At 44.5% G+C, this 21,416-nt stretch overlaps 2 protein-coding genes across 2 annotated transcripts; both read right to left on the bottom strand.

Annotated features, from left to right (window-relative positions):
• Positions 1 to 2,300: 2,300 nt before the first annotated feature.
• Positions 2,301 to 5,093, bottom strand: LOC117650517 (probable cytochrome P450 4aa1). Its single transcript, XM_034394000.1, has 2 exons — positions 4,088 to 5,093; positions 2,301 to 3,300 (listed from the first exon to the last, which is right to left on the bottom strand). Exons 1-2 carry the CDS (start codon positions 4,948 to 4,950, stop codon positions 2,847 to 2,849), a joined length of 1,317 nt encoding a protein of 438 aa, XP_034249891.1. The 5' UTR covers positions 4,951 to 5,093; the 3' UTR covers positions 2,301 to 2,846.
• A 5,319-nt stretch (positions 5,094 to 10,412) lies between these two features.
• Positions 10,413 to 20,799, bottom strand: LOC117650518 (lipase 1-like). Its single transcript, XM_034394001.1, has 8 exons — positions 20,672 to 20,799; positions 19,277 to 19,463; positions 18,760 to 18,874; positions 16,723 to 16,975; positions 15,553 to 15,714; positions 12,051 to 12,135; positions 11,389 to 11,531; positions 10,413 to 11,041 (listed from the first exon to the last, which is right to left on the bottom strand). The coding sequence occupies exons 1-8, from the start codon at positions 20,783 to 20,785 to the stop codon at positions 10,862 to 10,864; spliced, it is 1,239 nt and encodes a 412-aa protein (XP_034249892.1). The 5' UTR covers positions 20,786 to 20,799; the 3' UTR covers positions 10,413 to 10,861.
• Between the last annotated feature and the right edge of the window lie 617 nt (positions 20,800 to 21,416).

Here is a 21,416-nt window from a genome sequence, read left to right on the forward strand (position 1 = left end):
CTTACCGGTATTTTTGCATCCCTACTTAGACGTTTGCGCCCACTAGTTCATTGGTAGAAAATGATCGCCTTGGGGTGCCCAAACTACCTACAAATTATTGACACGTTGAGAAAACTCACCCTGTATTTTTAAAACAGCCACAGCTTAGTAAATACGGATGATAGACGGGGCTACTATGCTGCCAAACTTAGTCCAAGGACCATAGTTAAAGACCGCACATGCACTTTTGTCACTAGGTCAAAATAAAATGCCTTTATTTGGAATTTTCAAAAATGTGACTCACAATTGATTTTTTACCTTAAAACAACACTAAGTCAATCCGCCAGGGCAGTACAGCGCTTTCGTTGAAAACACATTTTTGAGTGTTAGGTTAGACCATTTCGCACGGTTGCAGCGCTGGACGCCAAACGGTTTGACCTAGAACATTGAAATTTGGTGACAGCCTTCCTGAGATGTCTGGATATGGTGGGTACCTCAATCACATTTCAAAAATCATTTAAAGTTGAATTTGTTACATGCCAAAAAAAATTGTTCAAGTTTTTGGGTCAAAATTGTTTAATTTTGAACGTTAAAAAATAATAAAAACTGACCAAATCAAAATATTTTGCTACCCACCATAGCGGCATGTCGTAGGAGCTTCCATGCTAAATCTCCCCGCTGTAGCTCAAAAACTGCGCCCTAGAGGCCTGCAACCGTTTGCAATTTCATGTTCCGAGAAAAACGCGAACGAAGTTGGGGAAACTGGGCTTTTCCCCTATGCATGTTTGCGGCGCACAACCTACTAAAACTGCATTTTTTTGAATTCCGGAATTCGGTTTTCACCATTCGACGCAGAAAGGAATGGTCTATAATATAAACTAATAAAAAAAAGTTGCAATTTTTGATCATTTTGGAGTGATGTCCCCCCTTAAATGGCTAAATTCGACACTTCGAGGGCATATTTTAGCATTTTCGTATTAAGTATCCCACTAACCACATGGGAATTTTCAGAGATAATTCAGATACATGTTTTGGAAAGGTGCTGACAGCGACGCAGCGATCCATTGCCCTCCGGGGCGGCTCGGTGCAGCCCAAAAGCATCGTAGTTGGGTCCAGATCGGCCTTCCGCGCGGTGGCGGAGCGCGTTCAGAGCGCCGTTTCGGCCATAACAGTTCAAGATACGGCAAAACGCTTGAAATTTTCGCCCAAGGGGCATCAAAATGACGTGTTTACTTGGAAGACAACTTTCAAATTCTGAAATCGGACGATTTTTGAAATCTGCACTTAGGCCCTTCAGGCTCGGCCATGCGATATCGTAGCACCACCAAACTTTGGCAGAGGTGTTTTCTTACCAAATGGAACAATTTGGCACCACGAACTTTTGTCTCGGTTCAATTTGAAAAAATAAGGGACGGTCTAAGCTTGTGGTAATTCTCTGTAGCCCCCTTGTCAATATTCTCCGTAGGCTCTTGCAGTATTTTCCGTAGGACGACACAGTATTCTCCGTAGGACCTTACAGTGATCTCCGTAGGTCTTTCAGGTCCTACGGTCCGCGGTCCTACAGAGAATACTGTTCGGCCCTACGGAGAATGCTGTAAGAGCCTACGGAGAATATTGATAAGATGGCTACGGAGAATCCTGGCAAAAAAATTAACACAATTTTTTGTACCTTTTTGCCACAGTGTACTCTTGCGGCGCCTATCTGGCACCTGGCCACGAAGTGTTGCCAACTCTCAAAGTGCTTCGCTAGCTAGCACCTGGCCACGAAGTGTTGCCTACTCTTACGGCACTCGACTGGCCGCTGTCCCAAAAATGTGTTGCCAATTTTCACCGCTGGCCACAGAGTGTTGCCTACTCTCACGGTGCTTGGCTGGGTGCTGGCCACGAAGTTTGGTCGACTTTTCACGGTTCTTGACTGGTCACTGGCTGTAAAGTGTTGCCTATTCTCGCCGCTGGCCACGAATTCTTGCCTACTTTCACGGCCCCCGGCTGGATCAGCAGCACACCCCGGAAGTGCTGCCTGCGACGATAGAACTAAGTCGTTTCCTCTGCAGAAGTTTTGGACAAACCTGGAGCGTGAGTTTTTAAATGCACGAATTTGTGCGTAAGCGGGAAAGTGTAAGTTGTTGAACATCAAATTCTGCGTTTCACGCGCATGCGCAGTTTTGAGTGAAAATCTGCTCAAAATGAACTACGTAGGAAAGTAGAGAACATAGCGTAAGCGCAATCCTTACAACAAATGCCAAAGAACAAAGCTTTCTCTATGCGTACTGGAATGTCGTGAAATCGTCTTTTTTCCCATGCAAGAGAAACAATAAAACTGTTTGTTAGCTCAATTTTATTTTCTGTAACACCATCTTATGCAAAAGAGCATGACAAGAATAGTTTACATCAATACAAAAACAAACCTGAAGAAAACTAGGCAACTTTTTGCCCATGGAAGTGGACTTAAAAACATATGACAAAAAATTGCATAGTTTTAGCTTTGCCGTAAGTAGTGGCTTGTTCTTTTACTGTGCAGACACAAAGGCATAAATATTATTACCATGGAGGCGCTTACGATCTACGCCAACTCCCCCTCTTATTTGGTCAAAAGCTCAACTTTTTTCTTCCTTCAAAAATGACGCGGTTTTCGGCGTTAAATGCGTTTTGGGGCCTAAAATTATTAAACCGAGAGAAGCTGAATTTGGACTCAGTCCATATAAGTACAAAATTTCGGTATACTTCGATAAACAAGGATAAGGTGAACCCTTGGACGTAGCTGCTACCGTTTTTGAGTTTTACAGTAGTCTCCTATGTAATCTGCCGCCGTTGTGACGGCCTGGTTTTGTTTCGTTTTGGGTGTCATCCCTGGTGGAAACCCATAACTAGCCGGCTAAAGTTGTCCGCGGTCTGAAGTTGACGAACGTGCCGCCGATAATCCTGGCGGTAAGGTTGAAGGTCAACTTTAAGTCTTTGGCTTCCCGGACGCCGTCGTCGACGGGCTCGATGACGTAGTCGCGAATCACGGAGGCGAACATGGTCTTCATGGCCATCATGGCGTAGAAGCCCGCCGGGCAGCGCCTGGGCCCCGCGCTGAAGGGGATGAAGGCGCAGGGGTGGTGCTGCTTGCCCGGCGCGAACCGCTCCGGGTCGTACCTCCACGGGTCCGGCCAGTGCACGGGGTCGTGGTGCGCGCCGTGCACGTTGACGATGAGCGTCGAGTTGGCGGGGATCGTCTTGCCTGCGAGCTCCGTCTGCTGGTAGACCTGCCTCGCCAGGAAAGGGGTGGAGGGCGCGATGCGCTGGGTCTCCTTGATGACCTGCTCCATGTACTGCAGCCTGGGGGCAGAGAAAGTCACCACCGTCAAGGGAGCAATACACTAAAAATGACCGAAAACCGAGGGGTGAATCATTTGGATACTGTGGCGAAATGCAACGGAAAATTTTGTAAACAACTTGTGATAATTTTCCGTAGCTCTCCCAGCACTGGACCTCACATTTTCCTCCGTAGGACCGCACGGTCTTCTCCGTACGACCGTACAGTCTTCTCAGAAGGACTGTACAGTTTTCTCGAAGACAGTATAGTCCTACGGTGCTGCGGGGAATACTGTAAGGTCGTAGGTAGAGTATCAAGAAAAGAAGTAGGGAGAATCTTGGCAAAAAAAATGAACAGAATTTTCCTTGGGTTTCTGCCACAGTTGATTTCAGCCATAAATTAAGAAAGTCACGCTCAAACGAATATGACATCGTAATACCACAGACTCACTTCGTGAGGAGAGGAAATTCTTCTAAAATTGGCGGATTTACAGGCAATATCATAACGAGTGAGGTTTCGAGAAATTATGTCAAAAAAACAAAAGTTTGGAGAATTTTCCTTTGCGAAAATGTCATTTTTTTAATAAAAACATTTCGTCACCGAAACATGTTACGAAAAAAATTGAAGCATTTTATTACAGCACGCTTGTTGAAGCTGATAATAATAAAAATGTGCCAAAAATTTTCAAGAATGTACGACAAATGTAGTATTTAAACGACATTTTTGTAAAATTAAAAACAGTTTGAAAAAGAAAATCTCCCTTACTTTTTTTCGTTATTTTACGCTATTTTTTTTACAGTGCGCCCTTACCTCGGCAGGTCTTGCAGCTCGACACTACGCGCGTCGGCGCCGACGCCCAGGACTTGGTCCACCTCGGCCCGCACGCGGTCCTGGATCTCCGGCGAGATGGACATCATCTTGAAGATGAGGCTGAGCGAGGTGGTGGTCGTGTCGGTGGAAGCGCTGAGGAACGTGAAGAACTCGTCCATGATGTCCTGGTTGCTGAAAGCGTCGCTCTGCAGCATCTTGTCCAGCATGATCTGCTTGCGGGCGACGCCGCGGCCGAGGGCGGCTTCCTCGGCGTCGCGGACGGCCTGCAGGCGTCGCTGCACGATGGTGGCGTCCACGAACTCGCGTATCTCGCCCAGCGCGCGGTTGATGCGTCGCCCCATGGGCGTCCTGTTGTAGACGAACTCGGGCCACAGCAGCGGCTGGAAGCTGCGCGTGTTGACGGCCTCCAGCGTCTCGTCCAGCACGTGCGCCGCGTCGCGCAGGCGCTGCTCGTCGGCCGGGCCCAGCTCCTCGGCCAGCATGGCCACGCGCATGAAGACCCGCACCAGCGGCAGGCCCAGGGCCTTGTGCACGTCGAAGGCCTGGCGGGGGAAGCTCTTGCTGAAGTTGTCGGCCGCCTCGGAGAACACGTGGAAGTGGGTCTCGACGGCCTCCTTGGCGATGGCGGGCTCCAGCGCGTGGCGGTGCACCTTCCAGTCGGGGCCGTTCATCTGCAGCAGCCCTCTCGGCGCGAAGGAGCGGATGAAGCCGTAAAAGAACTGGGCCTTGTCGCTGAACTCTTTGCGCTTCATGATCTGGGCGATGTCCTCGGGGTCGGACGCAACAACGACGAGTTGGTTGAACAGCGAGAACCGGCATAGCTCCCTTCGGGCGTTCACCATGTCGAGACACGTCTGGAAGACCGTCTCGCGCTTCACGGCGGCGAACGTGAGCGCGTTGCCCAGGACGGGCAGCGAGGGCGGCCCAGGGATGGCCAGCTCCAGCTTCCTGAACTCCGCGTAGGAGAGCGCCGCGCGCACCAGCACGGCCAGCAGCAGCGCCGCGGCGCACGCCGCGAGCAGCAGCAGCGTCACAGCCATCTCGGCAGACTGAGCGGACACTCCAATGACTCCTTCCACAGTGCCCTAGGCGGAAGCTGGGCCCCTCCTCGCAGTCCAGGACCCCTCTCGACCAAGGCTGGCGTGTCTTCCACCAAATGTCAGAACCGCCTAGAAACTTTCCATGCCCACTTTTTTTTTCGAGAGTCCTATGACGCTCCTCGGTTCTTCACTTAAAAAACCATGAGGCCCGCGTTGCCGATTCGGCCAGGGTCTCAATGTGACCATTGGCGATTTCCGCACCGCTTTGATACTTTTTAGGCGAGAAGAAGCCTTCCTGTCTCGCGATGATCCGTATTTCTTGGTCAAGCGTATCAAAGCTCGCGCTATTATTCGAGTGCAGTCGTTGCTCGTGGCGCCAGATTCACATTGCAAATTAGGAATGAGGTTTATCGCTTGCTTTCTTTCACCATGAATAAAAGTGATGTTGGTCCATATCTCCAGCAATAAGTGACTTGTGAAATTGGCTCTCGGAAACTTTTTTTCTGTATCATGAAAACAAAGGAAATCCACCGAGTATTTGCCCTCGAGGCAACAAACAAATTTTAAGTTAAAGTTTCAATGGTATTTTACAAACTACTTGTTTTAAGCTTTTTGAGCCGACCAAAAAAGTTTAAATATCTTTTTGAAGCTCTTTTCTACGTAGGGAACACACGCACAAAGGTTTGTCAGAAACCGGGACATCAATTTCGGGGTCTCGAGACACTGGAAAGAATCATCTTTCTTCCCTTTCTCGCCGACATTACGCACGGCATTTCGGTGGTCGAGTATCCAACAAAGACAGACAGAGGTGGCCAGGGCGTGCTAACTGAACATTGATTTGTGATTTTTGACATTTTATTTCGTAAACGGCTGCAAAAAAAAGTTATGAATATAGCAACTTAAATTCAAAATCAAATTTAAAATTCTAGTTACCCTGTGCGTAACTCTTTTACCTTTTGTCGTTGACGAGATAAACGCACTCAAAATCTTTATAAATGTTAAGTGAGCACGCCCTGCATGCCACTTTGACAATTGGCACACTTCGCCAAAATAAGGTTCTTTCTTTGAATTTTGAACGCTGCATGTACTCAACGAGGGGGAATTCTTGTTAACACGGAGAGTCCTGTAAAGATGACGTACGCACTGACGGCGTGAAATGGAACGTCACGGGAGCGTCCTGCGTGACAATAAGTATAGGTTGCCGTGCGTACACGCAGCGTTTTAAAACAAAGTCAAAAAGTTATTTGCACGCAGGAATACATTTCCTGCGTGCAAATAATAAAACAAATCCTAGCAGACACGCAGCGAAAAAATAACAGACGAATTCATTATAAACGCGCAGCGTAGAGAAACAACATCCGTTTTCATTATTGACACGCATGAAAATTTTTAAGACTAGAGAAATCTTGCACCCCGGCCAAAAAATTCCGAGACATGAGCGCATCCACTACCCACACTGTTCGGGATTATTTTGTGAAATTACGATTAGTTGTCTGTTAAATCTGTACCACGAACTGCTCGTAAATTTCAAAAACGATCTGATCATCCATCTTTTTTTCGTCAATTTACAAAAATATTCTTAAACTTACAAACTTGATCCTCAAATTTTGGTCGTTACGGACATTTTTTCTTCCTATATAGTAAGGAAACAACGGACGAAAACGCAGTTTTTCAGACTTGCTTTTACAATCATACTTGTAAATTAACGATTTCACCTGTAAATTTAAGAAGCAGTTTGTAAAATGATGAACAATTTGTCAATTTACAATTAACTCTGTAAAAAACAGTGCAGTTCGTGGTACAGATTTAACAGGCAACTATTCATAAAAAATAAGCTTGATTTGTAAGAAAACAAGTTTACGCGTGATAAAACGAGAATAGTCGTAAGATAACTATTTTATCAGTAAAACTACGATCTTTCGTCAGTAACATTAAGATTTCATCGTAAAATTACGAATTTATTCCTAAATTTATGAGTAAAGTTTGTCGAAAATATGACGATTGTTCGTTTCATGAATCTTGTAGTTATTTTACGAATTATTATTTGTAAAATTACAACACTAATTGTTGGGATTACTGTTGTAAAATGACGACTTCCCTTAACAGTGCAAATCTTCAGTGAAAATTGTGAAATTGAGAAAATTTGAGACCCTGCACTGTCCGAACTCGACCTCCTAAAAACTCGTGTGATCCAAGGGCAAATGACTCCAGCCACGTTTATACGCTTAAATTCATACAACATGTGCACGAAAACTCATTAAAATTTATCGAAATTCTTTTTAAAATAAGATAATGTTCGCCTGAAAAATTCATCGAAATTTGACAAGAGTGGTTTCCCTTTGGAGCGATCTAGTTTCGAATTTTCGCACTTTTTAGGTATCTCAGACGGGACACATTTCGGTGCTATATTTGATTTTGGTTTGCGAATCCCAAACCCTCAGAAACAGCCTTTTTGGTGTGAAAAGGAGGGGGGGTGGGCCACTCCAAAAACTGTGCTTTAGTAAAAACGTTATAAAAAGAAATCGGAAAGAGATAAATAGTTCATGTTGAAACACATTAAGTATAGAGCCAAAAAGGTTAAATCTGCCAGGGGAGTTTAGCGCTTTAGGTAAAATCGAGGGGTCCTATTCAAAAGATCTTATCTGGGCGTTCCCCCAAAGACAATCTTATCTTAAACGCAGGCGAATTTCACCCAGTTTGATCATTTGATACAGCAACAAACCAATATAATTTGTTATAAAATTCACTGAAATGTGAAGATGAAAGACCAAAAAACCAAAAGTGCATGTTGAAATATATTCCGCTTACTCTCGTACCCGTCCCAAATGATCAAACTTGGTGAAATGCGCCTGCGTTTCAGATAAGATTGTCTTGGGGGGAACGCCCAGATAAGATCTTTTGAATAGGACCCCGCGAAATAGGTGATGATGAGAATCGGCGTTGTTTTCGTTGCGCTGCCTCTCCCACCTCACCTACGCCAAGGCCACACGAGCGAGAGAGAAAGCGACTGGAGCAGTGGCCGGAGTCAGCCTCCCGCAAAGCGGCTGGTTCTGAGTCGGCCGCCGGCTAGGCGTGCCGCGTCCGCGGCGGTCAGCCACCTTAAACGCCGCTGACCTGTCAAGGGCAGATCTAAAGATCTGCTGGAAGGGGTTTAAGGTTTAAGGATGGACGTTCAACAAACGGCTCTGTCAAGCATGAGCCTGAGGGGACGATCCTACATTTTCTACTGACTGGGCAATGGTGCGACCTTTCGCAGACCGAAGGGGCGTTGCCCTCATCTCCCTTCCTTCCCACTGAGACGAATGAAATTTTTTCTAGGTTTCAGCGTAACTGCACGGTAAGGGGAAGTCGTATTTTTACAACTTTATTTTACATGAATACCGTCGTAATTTTACAAAATAAACTCATAATTTCACGAACGTATTCGTTATTGGCCAAATAGAAAGAGAAATTTCACAATTTTACAGTTTTTTACGGTTAACCTTGTAAAATTACGAACTATAGCTGTAATATTACGAAAACAGGCGTCACTTCACGAACGAAATTACATTATCGTAATTTTACAAGTTTAGTTGTAAATTAACGAGTAATTTCCTGTTAATTCAGTAGGACTTCGTAAAATTACAAAAGTTTGTTAAATTACAAAGAAAAATCGTAAATTAACAAGGAAAAATCGTAAATTTACAAAGAAAGTCATAAAATTTTGAAGGTACATTATTAGTTCTTTTTCACGTTTTTTCGTCGAGGCAAACCAAGAACAATGTGAAAATGATATGGTTGAAGATTTGAATTATAACGACTGTACCCATTAACTTACGAACAATTTGTACTATAGAATTAACAGGGAATTACTCGTTATTTTACAGCAAAGTCCCTAACTGTGTGGTTTTGTGCCAAACAAAAATATTTTTTCTACTACACTGCAAGAAAATACAACAAAAGGACACAAATTTCAGGCAATTTTTTTATCAGGAATTTTTTGTACTTACAAAGTACCACAATTGTTGTACGAAGTACAATGGGACTGACATATGGAGTGCTGTGCAGCATAGGCCTCGTTGTGGTTTGTACAGTTCTCATTGTACTTTCTACAATCCCTGTTGTACTTTCATTTTACAGTTTTTGTTGTTCTTTTGTTGTACTATTCCCGGTTTTTCTTGCTGTGTATTTCATCGTGATGGGCATCTCTTCTAACGCCCTTTACATAAGGTGTTCATGAGGTGTTTCAAAACGAAGAAATAACGACGAACCCTATTGGGGGTATGGTCACATGGAAAATTGGCCAGTGCAACCGAGTTGCATGCTGGGTCGAAATCTCGAATCAACAGTGGTCTTTGAATCGGTTCCTCGGGAACGGTTGAGAGTCGCGTGCAAAGCGTTTCTCGTACATCAAAGCAAGAACAGATATTTGATTTTCCTTCCTTTTGTATTCCTTCTCTATGCCCTTCCTTCAATCACCGTGGCAAAAAGGTACGGAAAATTCTGTTAATTTTTTTGCCAGGATTCCTCTTATCAATATTCTCCGAAGGCTCTTACAGTATTCTCCGTAGGGCCGTACAGTATTCTCCGTAGGACCGCACAGTCTTCTCCGTAGGGCATGCAAGACTGTATAGTCGTACGGAGAATACTGTAACGTTCTACAGAGAATACTGTGCGGTCCTACAGAAAATACTGTAAGAGCCGACGGAGAATACTGACAAGGGGGCTACGGAGAATCACCACAAGCTGTGTACAGAATTTTCCGTAGCTTTTAGCCACAGTGCATAATACGGAGCAATATTCCTTCGTAACACGAATCTTTTTAGCTTTTTCATTGTAAGATACAAAGAAAAACCTTCGTAATACGAAGAAAAACCACCTTCGTATTATGCTTGCGCCATTTCCTTCGTAATATGGGAAATTTCTTCGTAAGACATTTAGAGTGTAGCAGTGGAAGGTAACATAAGTAAGCAAGACTTGTCAATCTAAGCGCAGAGGTTGAGCGGCTGGTGCTAATAAATTAGCTCGTGGACGCTTAGCGCCTATTAACTGTTTATTCGCCCCCAGCCTATAAGTCCTCCCGCACTCCTCGCCGGGGAAGGAACAACAGCAGCCGAAGGGGAAAGGTAGACAGTCGGCGAGCGAGCATAAGTCTAAGGTTCGAATACCCAAAATTTTCTGACTTAGCTACCTGGCTAACACGGGTCTGCTAAGAATATTAGCAACTGGTGCTAAGGTATTATCTGTCCATACGGGGCTTAGATAACTAGCAAGGGCAGTAGTTAACTGTAAGCAGCTCAGCTCAGGGCGTGCTAACTTAACATTTATTTGCGATTTTTGACATTTTAAACGGCTGGAAATAAAAAAGTAATGCATAGAATAACTTAAATTGAACCTAACTTTACCTTGATGTGAGGCCTTAGGCGGAAATAATTAAGGGATGGATTGTGAATCGTTCCTAGTTGAATAGACATAAAACGGTATTTTATTCCCTTAAAATATATGTTACAAAAATATACAAAACATAAATAGCTACCTAACACACATTTTACTGTAACGACAATTTACAAATTTACAAAAATTTACAAAACGGCCGTACAAGGAAAAAAATTATAACTGCACTGAAAACTTAAGTTCTTCCTGAGTATACGCAAAGACGTCTTAAGACGACTTAAAGACGTGCAAATTTAAGTTTTCAGTGGGCACTTATCCAAATGTACAGTCACAGAAGGATTCAGTCTTGTTTCGCCCACTTTTCCTTAATTTCGTCGACATAGCTGATGACGGGCTTGTAGACGAGCTCCACTGCGTCGTAGGCGATCACAAAGTCAATGTGGCAGAACACCTTTGGTGGTAACCTGTGAAGTTTCTGGAGGACCCCGGGCTGCAGAGCTTTGGCGAAAGCCTCCGAGTCCTGGAAACAAGGTTTCAGGTATGTCAGACTCACTCCCCAAGAAACAGTTTTTTTTTTCTTTTTTTTTTCCATGGAGGTAGATTGGGCTGCGCTGCTGATCTGGCAGCAAGTCTGCTTGACACAAATTAAGCAACCCGTAAAAAAGTCCAAAACTGACAATCCTCGACTTGAAATCATATATTAGCCAATATTTGGGGCTTCAGACACCTGCTCTTTGCAGTTTTGGCAAGCTGAAGTGTATTTCAGGACCGAGCTTGCTAATTTTAAATATTCTAAACGTTTACCGAGCTTTGAGGAAAGCAAACTTGCCACCGGCTTTGCGTCGTAGGTTAGATTTGAAAACTTACCTTCCAGTTGACGGACCCGTCGCCCACAGCGTATACGATATAAGTGGGAGTTCTGATGTTCGTCAGATTGTACTCTGGTGGCAAGTCCTGACCGTACAAGTCCTGGTTCCTGTCCTTGCCGTAGTCGTATTGCGCGAACCTTCCTAAATTCAAAAAATAAAACAGAAGGAAAGGGACGATTCAGTGAAAATTTTAGGATGCGCAGCGTTCCGACGCATCTTCAGTCGCATTGATCCACTAAGAACCCCACAGACCGCACTTTCAGCCTCTTCTTGAGCATGTCGTCAATTACCATCCTTGAACAATAATATGCAGTGTTCTCCTTTTAGACATACCAACAATTTAACAATTTCCTTAATGAAATTGCCTTTTTTGACAAAATGGTCTTAAAAACGCAATTAAAGAACAAAAATTAAAAGTATACTTATTTCGGTAAAAAAATCCATTGCGGATCACGAATCAAGGGCTATTTTGTTTGACTGGGCTACAAATTCAGGAATGAGCGAATTGATATAGCTACAAGTCGTGCAGAGCATTCGGACCTATGTCACTAGTTAGTGCTATGCCTTCCCATGCATTATCCTAGGGCATTTTTGGGACGCATCGCACGCAAGATGCCATACGGCTACGGCATTGCACGTACGGTGCGAAAAACTTCTTACCTGAGTTAATGCACTGCGCGTAGTGCTGCATCTGCCTGATGGAGGTGCCCGCGGGGAAGTGGTGCATGATCAGCTGCAGATTTTCCTACACAAGTTGGACAACAGTTGGCATCAACCGACAACGCATTCGTCTTTCTTGTAGTTACGAAGCAGATGCTACGTAGGCTATTTGTGTGTCGCTTCCACGTAGGGGTACTGGGAATGGGGCAGTATTTTTCGTACACCAGATTTTTCCAGCGGCAGGTGTTTTGCAACATTTTACAGGTTTTCGCGCCAAAATTATGCAAGATTTTGTGAGATTTAGACGCGATTTTGCGAAATTATTATTATAGCTTCCGGAAGGGCTCGTCAGAATTTTTTTCCTGTTTCGAGCAAGATTTCCCCGTAAACAAAGCTAGTACATGTCTGGAATCCGACGTCTTTCGGACGTCCCGAAGAAGTCGGTTTTGGGAGCTCTTCGGGACCTCCCTAAACGTACTACTAATGAAGCTCTCTCGTACGTCGCGCGGGGACCTAGTGTGTGGTGCCAGAGTTCGCCGCCAGAGCGCGCCCTGGTCGCTCGTCCCAAAGTAGTCGGTTCTTGGAGCACTTCGGGACGTCCGAAACGGTAGGTCTATGTGAGGTCTTTGGGAGGTCCCCCACCACACCCGTCGCAGCGTCCTGCGGCCATGTAGTTCCGAGTGAGTCCGCTAGAGCGCGCCTCGGGCCCACGCGATGCTCACCTGTTGTGCAGATGACAGTCGGCGCACTTTGGCGCGCACTGTGCTTGTGGCGTCGGATCCTTACTTCTATTTATTTTTCTGTTAACTATAGTAAATTCATTTCTCCAAAGAAAAGAAACCACGCACGAAGATGTTCAGTGCACCAATAAGAAGAATACTTCAAAGCCTGGTGCAGGCTTATTTCGTGTTTCAATCCAAATCAGAAAGTACCGGTGTAAGTTAACCTACAATATTCTGTTACTTTGATACTCTTATTGTCAAAGTGTTTATTTTGTTCGTCTTCTGATTTTATGCTTGAGAAATAGGCTCTTTGCGGAAACCTCGACCCACTGGAGTTGCCCAAGATTCTGGAACGATAACCTGCACCACTATGCAATTACATGTGGAACAAGAACTGACTCCTGTGCTTCAGTGTCAAATTAAGTAAATTTCCTGCGACAGAGCAAAGTAAGCATGACACCTCGGAATCAGTGCTAATGGAATTTCTTTCAGTCATTTTGGCTTATTTTTAATCAAGGGGTGTTACAGTTATGGTTGCTGTATTTTCTTTTCAGTCCAACCGAGATTCCTCTTTTAAATATTTTGTTTTTGAGTCCTGTCCACCATTTTTGTCTCCATATTTTCTGCTGTTCATGACAAGTCTTATCGTTTGATTTTTAATTTAAAAAGGTCAGTGAATAAATACCTTTTTCCTTACAGTTTATCTGTGTCATATTCACATTCCTATACGCATTCACATTCATATCCAGAACAGTGGCGCACCCTAGCGGCAGGCCATCGAACTACGACACAGGTGCGCGCTCTAGCGGTCACCTTCGGAACTACATGGCCGCAGGGCGCTGCGACGGGTGGTGGGGGACCTCCGAAAGACCTCTCACAGACCTACCGTTTCCGACGTCCCGAAGTGCTCCCGAAAGAGACGTCCTGAAATGTAGCACGGCAGTACTTCTTTCGGATGCCTTTTTTGTTTCATAAGGTACTCCTTCCGTACTACATTTTGGGATGTACAGAGCTCCGAAATGGTAGTACGACAGTACTACTTTTGATAGTAGTTTTGTTTACGGGGTTGGGCCACTCAAGTGTAAACAGGATTTCGCGAGTAGTTGACCTCTCGTGGTCGCCCCCTTCACCTTCGACCGAGGGCCACGCTGAGAAATAAATAGGGAGTTATAGTGAAGGATCCTCCGGCATAAATCGAAGGGTTCCTATTTAAAGGATCTTATCTGGCCTACCCCCCCGAAAAGAATCTTTACCAAAAACGCAAGTGAATTTTGCCATGGCTGACCATTTGGGACGGATAGGAGAGTAAGCGGAACCTATTTCTACATACACTTCGGTTTCATCTTCCAGTTAAAGTGAATTGAATAAAAAAAAATACTGATTTGCAGCCGTATCAAATGATAAAACTAAGTGAAATTCGCTGGCATGTTACATAAGATCGCTTTTAGGGAACAACCAGATAAGATCTTTTGAATTGAACACTGCGAAAACCTTACAAACTATTTTGGGCCTTACAAAGAAAAGTATACTTTGTATAACAAAGTATTTTGAGCATACGTAAGCTTTCAACGAAAATACTTCGTAATTTACGAACTATTTCTTCGTAAAACAAAGTATTTTAGTTTGTTATACGTATGCTCAAAATACTTCGTAAGGTTTTCAGAGTGAAGCATTAATATGATGCTCAGGGTTTCTTTGTATGAAAAGTTACGAAGATTGTTCGGAATGAACAAACAATCGTTGTCACATTCAGCAGAAAAACGCTTTGCTAAATGTTTGTGGATCTTAGAAGTCCATGTGTGAATCAACAATACCCTAACGAAAGTGCCTTTGGCAACACTTTTGCCTTAAGGGGGCACACCAGTGAAAATGTAGAGGTTTTGAAAAACGATCATTCTGAGAAAAGTAACCTATGTACTTGATTGATATTTTTTTCGTGGCTCAAAATTATATCAAAGAAAAAAAAATCAGTATGGGAGGGTGGGGTGGCGATTGCAAGACGGAGCGCCAGTGCACTTCAGTTTTCTGCGACCTCGTCTCACTCCTGCCACGATTCCGCCTCTCTGGATTGAGCCTCGAGCACGGGATTTGAAAATTTCTCAACAGGACACATGTGGCTATGGTCTGAACCACGGGCATGCAAAAAGAATGATTTTGAATTTGTTTTTTCATAAGGCAAAAATAGAAACAAATTTTTTAACCTAATTTTTTGCGCTTTCATGGCAGCAGCTCACGTCCTATTTATGGGATGGCCATATCCGAGGTTCAGACCATAGACGCAAGTTTAACGAACATTTTGCCGCAAACCACATTAATTTATCTCAACTTTTGCGCCCGTGAGAGTGGCACAAAGGTACAAAAAAGGTGTTTTGAGAAAAAGCCCTTTTAGTAGAAACATAGATTTGACGTGTTTTTTCGGATTATAAATGCGCCTTTTGAAGTATTTAAGTTCGTTTTGCGCCAAAATGACCCTCTTTTTAACTGCGTTTGGGTGGTTCAAGGGCTTTGTAATTAAACTTTAAGTGAAAGACCTGAACGTTCACAATTGGTCTAAAATATCCAAAAATAATAACCCTTTTAGCAACTTCAAAAATGTGCACAAGCCAAAGTAATTGGAATTTTGGGGTGGGGTTTGCGGCATTCGACTCGGGATGAATAGCAGAAAAATAAGATAAAATAAAAAAGAAGGCAAAAATTTGACGATTTTCACTGGTGTGCCCCCTTAAGTAATACCATAGATTCAAATTAATAGTGCACTGCCACTTCTACATTGAACTCACTTCGTCGACAGGCTCGTGGAAATTGCCCATGATGAACTCGATCAACCTCCTGCAGAAAGGTCGTATCTTTGGCTTCGGGACGTCGTAGGGGAAGCAGGCCTGGGGGAACGGCTTATCAAAGCCGGGGAACAGGTCGTTTTCCACGTTCGCGGAAAAACCTAGCTGAACACGGGCAAAACATCCGGGAACATGAGAGATCTAAGTCGCCGCCTCCTAATAGAATAATCCTGTCAGTGCTGATCCAAGACAATCCTAACTGCTCAGAGGTTTCAGAGGAGCCTAAAACTGCTCATTAGTTTTCTTGAGACGATGGACAAGCCAATGCCTGCCGAAGGCAGGCTAGCGCCTCAGGCCAAGGTAGGTACGCCAGGCGCGGATTGGAGGAACAGGCCGCGAGACATCGCGAAGCCTGTTACGACAAGACGCGGTCTGGCGTAAACCTACCTTGTATAAGAAATAACCGTTTTACATCGCGAATTCTGCGCTGACAGTTACGATTGTCATGGATCAGCACTGACAGTTAGGATTATTCAATTAGGACGCGTCGAAGAAGACGACTCGAAGGTGGGCGTTCACAAACATAGTAAAAACCCTAGAAAGAATCGCTTTGTTATACGAAGAAAATGAATCGAGATGAAGGCATTGTAAAATCTACGAAAAGATGCATCGTACTATGGACTGTTAATTTTAAGACTCCATTTCCAGACGAAGACAAGTTTGAAAATTAATAACGAGTTTATGCAAATGTACTTCACTCAATTAAGTCTAAAAATTCAGAATTTTTTAACAGTGCGTGGTTTGCTTCTTGTAGCCACAAAGTGGTTTATTTTCGTTTATTTTAAAAGCAAATGCTTCGCAAGAAGTGATTAACTGCAGGTAAGGTAGGGATGGTAATAAACGATTTTTTACCTTTTGGTATTTTGAACTGGTTTTAAACCGATTAAAATACTGGAACATACCAGTAAAACCGCAAAATACCAAGAAATTCAAATATCCTGGCTCAATATCAGGTTTACAACCGTATAATACCGTAAAATGCCGACCAAAGCCAGAGCCATCCAAGCTGTTTGAATTATAAACGAGTTCTTCGCGTTGGCAACGAGCCCAATTCTTCGCATGCTTACTGCGTTTTCAAGGTTCTTAGAGTGCGAAATTCTGCATCAGTCTCACCTCACCGCCGGGAATGAGCTTGAGCATGTGGCTGACGTAGGCCACGAAGCCTGTGGCGTGCTTGGTAAGGACTTGCGGCGACAGCAGCACCTGCCCCATGATCTTGTCGTTGTACTCGGGCCTCGTCGCCAGCAGCACTTCCAGGGCGGTGACGCTCAACGAGTGCCCGATCGCGATCACCTTCTCGTGGCCCGTCTTGTTGAGGACGTAATCGATGCTCTCGGCGTGGTCGACCACTCCGTTCTCATGCCAGCTGCGAAAAAGCATGCTATGACATTCACTGGACACTGTAAAAATAAATTATCTGCTGTTTTTACAGAAGAAAAGGCTATGAAGTATCGTTTCGTAATATGATAGAAAGGAAGGCATTGTAAAATCTACAGAAAAAAAAACCTTCGTATTTTGAGGAAAAAGCCTTCACAATACGAAGCATTTCTTCAAGAAAGAGGCATCAGGTGTGCGCAGGTATGCGCCACCAAGACTTTACAGGCCAGGCATGCTGCAGCGGCGATGCGTGTTATATGAGGCACGATTCAAGCTCAAGCATGCTGAGAATATTCTTTATTTTGTCGAGTACGTAACCAAATGATCTGAAACCTAAGTTATCTTGCCGCCACTTCTCTGCTGACTTTCATTCCAGGAGCGTGAGATCTCCACTGTTAAAAAAAGTCTGAAAATTCAGCCATTGTGCCAGCTTTCGGTTTTGAATCTAAATCAGACTTCATTCGAAAAACAGAGTTTTGCCTTAGTCCTAAACGCTTTGTCTAAAGGGTGTCAGACTAAGTGTCTGCCATTTGTACCATTCTAAAATCATAGAATTTAAATTTCAGAAGGGAAGAGGGCTGTTTCTGCATCAGACTACTTGCTGTATGCTTTTATAAGAGAAACTTGGCAAATTTCATGCAACCCAACATTGGGTTCAGGCAACTCAGTTTTCATACTATTTTTTACCACTCCTTTGGGACTTTTAGACAAAAGAAAGCATTTTTCTTCCATTATGGGCGCCAGTGCTAAAGAGTGATGTTGGAAACTTTTATTCTGTTAAAGTTTCAATTTTTTACCAAAGGCCATCACTCTATTAAATGACGAAACACACGCTCCCATACCAAATTTATATCTGTAGCAAACGCGCGAGTTTAACAATTGACATTTGAAGTTACCTCTCGCGGTTGGCTCCGTGCCGTCGTTCCCTAGGGTGCGTCATGCCAGCTCCAGATGAGTGCAGGGAAGAGTCCCACATCGGGGACATTGCCCTACACTCAATTTTTTACCTAGACGGTTCCTTGGAGTACGTCTCTCCTTTGAGGTTCGGATGCGAACATTATCATTTCACCGAGTTACGGGAAAATTTTCTGCTGCCACTTTCAGACAAAACAATCTAGTAATTGAGACAATTTTGTCTGAATTTTTCAGACTACGACCTGTCTGAAAGGTTAAGACTTGTGTAAGTCTGAAAATTTCAGACCAGGATTTAGTCTGAATTTTCAGTAGGATGTTCTGCATATTTACTTCAGTCAAAAAAGTCTGAATTTTCAGCAAAAATTTTTAACAGTGTCTTTCAAACGGTTGTGGCAAGTTGTCACACCCCTTTCAGCATTGTGCCACGCTACTTTCGTACTCTACAAATCAAAGAGTGTACATGGTACGCTCTAACTGGAGCATGCCTGCAAGCACGCTCTAACTAGCGCATGCCTGCCAGGCATGCACCAACTAGTGCATACATGCCATGTACACGCTAACTGAAGCATACATTTACTGCATAAGGGATAGGGAGTTTTCTGCATCAGGAAGCGTGTACTTGGCATGTATGCTCTAGTTAGTGCATGCTTGGCAGGCATGCACTAGCTAGAGCGTGCTTGCAGGCATGCTCCAGTTAGAGCATACTATGTACACTCTTTGATTTGTAGAGTAGTAAGTCAGTCATAAATTCGCTTCTTCACATTATAACGAGCGTGACACAGTGCTCAAAAGATCGTGGCACTTTTATTTGTCACTACCGTTTCAACGTTATGTCGCTTTGCTTGACGGAATGCTCACCTAAAATCCCAGAAGTCGTGGTCTCTGGTCGTCAATGTTTCGTGCTTGCGACTATAAAAGCTGCCTCTGTAGTTGAACGTCCAGAGGTCATAGCCATGCTCAACCATCATTGGGACTGCAACGAGAACACAACAGAATGTCAGAAAATGTGGCGACACTCATCAGCAACTTTGGCCAGTCCCATACATTTTGAAATGAAGGTCGTACATCATTCAAAATCAGTCTGTTCTAGTTTGAACCTTTCTCTGGCAATGTGGGTTGGCCAAGTTAAAAGCTACTTCAAAGCCAGTGGTAAGTTTACTTGCCACAAATTTGGCAAGCCGTTTTGAATGCCAAAATTTGGCAAGCTTTGGTCAGAAACCTCCACAAGCTTGCCAAATTTTGGCAAGCTGGGGAGTATTTCCAGGCCAAGCTTGCCAATTTTTGGCATTTAAAACGGCTTGCCAAATTTGTGGCAAGTAAACTTACCACCGGCTTTGCTGTGCAGTCACTTGAAGGAATAGAATGATCCGCTCACCGAGTCCGTCGGGTCGGAAGTACCACTGCTCGTCGCTGGAGGCCAGCCCGTGGCCGAACACGACGGGGAGGCCTCCGCGGGTGCCGTTCTTGCTGGCCACCACGTGGTGCAGCACCAACTCGTACCCGTCCGACGTCACGAACGTGTGGGTGTCCAACGTGTAGCCCAGCCATCTCGCTAGCTCCACCTGTAGGCCAGAAACACAAAGGGTAGTGAGTAGAGGAACGGGGAAAAACAGTCCTTCTGCCTAATATGTTCAAAATACACCGGAAAAATCCTTCGCAGACACGAGCGTGATTGTGGCTTTCTTTGAACAATGAATGATTGTTGCAGGAATTTATCTGTTTAGAAAGCAGTCTAAAAATTACACAAAAGGGCAACACGATTCCCCCGAACCCAGGCAAAAATTACTTTGCAAAAGCCTGCAAGTGAGCAGCTAGCACTACTTCGAGAGGTCCTATTCAAAAGATCTTATCTGGGCGTTCCCCCAAGAGAATCTTATCTTAAACGCAGGCAAATTTCTCTGAGTTTTATCACTTGATACAGCTACAAGTCAATATAATTTGTGATTTAATTCACTTTTATGTGAAGATGAAAGATCAAAGAAACCAATAGTGCATGTAGAAATATATTCCGCTTGCTCTTGTATCCGTCACAAATGTTCAAAATGAGTGGAATTCGCGTGCGTTTATGATGAGATTCACTTGGGGGAACGCCCAGATAAGATTTTTTTATGTAGGACCCCTCGACTTGTCCACCCTTGGAGCGGACGGCCACATCAACACAGCGAGGGTTGGCCGCCTGGGGTGGCAATGATGGCAATTTCATGACTATTTTTTTCTTACAGCAATGTCATTAAAGCAAGTGATAACATTACGTCCAAGGAATAAGTATCGGAGCTTTGGTAACCATGTCATAAATTTCTAGTGAGATTGTCATTATTTGAAAGCGATGAAAATATCATCCACGTTTTTGTCATAAAGTCATCACAAATTTTCACAGTGCAATAGATCAGTGGTCCACATGACATACTGGTGTTTTATATTGTCCGCTCTTACGGTATTCTAAGGCTTGGCGGCGCAGAGTGCATTTGATCCCCACACTTAAATCCTTCAAAGAACTTGTTGTAATACAAAGAAAACGAAGATTTTACAGCCCACGAAGGAATCGTTTGAAATACAAACGATTTTGTTTGTACTCGAAAGAAAAAAAATCCTTCGCACGCTGCGAAGAAGTCCTCCGTACGCGACAAAGGAATTTTCCTTCGTATTTCAGACAAAATCGTTTCTATTACAAACGATTTCCTTCCTAGGACGTGAGGCCTTCGTTTTCTTTGTATTACAACAAACATTTTTGTACGAGTCTATCTGTGCAGGGCGACCGTGCCGTACTTACCGAACTCATCCAGAACTGGGGCTTGGTGTTCCGCAGCCGTCGCGGCCGGCGCAGGAAGGCGTCCGCGGCTGCGATCACTGCTAGCACGGCCAGCAGCCGGAGGAGCGTCGCCATGTCGTGGAGGCGCTGGGGAGCGTCGGCGCGTCCGGAGCGCGGCGGGGTCCAATGCGCGAATGACCGGGACCGAGCAGGCAGCCGGCCGCGCCCCGCCAAACTTCCGCGAGCGCCACAAGGAAGTCCACCGGTGGGCAGGCTTCGAGCGTCCGGTCGCCCCAGGCACTGACCCGCGCCGTGCCGGCTGGCCCGGGTCACGGGTGCCGCGGCAGAGCAGGCACAAGGTCCCGCTGGCTGGTAGCGACATTTCCGGATCTTGATGAGAACGCGAACGGGCGTCTATGCCAGGAACGTCAAGTCACGTTGAAAATAGTGTGACTAAATGTCACGTGCCTTTCAGTATAGTTGGGTTACATTCGTTTGAATGGAAATCAGCCGTACTATAGCCCGTACTGGTTAAATTTAAGAAATCCTTTAAAGACGTGTTTTAATTTAACCTTCAGCATTTCAACTCAATCCATTTGTTCATACTAACCTAAAAACACTTTAACAAGGTAGGTGTACGCCAGACCGTGTCTTGTCGTCGCAATGCTGCGGCAGTTTCGACAATCCACGCCTGGCGTATACACCTACCTTGGCCTGCGGCGCTAGCCTGCCTTCGGCAGGCTGCTCGGGGCTGCTCTTCTAGACA

The sequence above is a fragment of the Thrips palmi genome, unplaced genomic scaffold, assembly GCF_012932325.1.
Source record: "Thrips palmi isolate BJ-2018 unplaced genomic scaffold, TpBJ-2018v1 HiC_scaffold_5, whole genome shotgun sequence".
NCBI classification, from domain to species: Eukaryota; Metazoa; Arthropoda; class Insecta; order Thysanoptera; family Thripidae; genus Thrips; species Thrips palmi.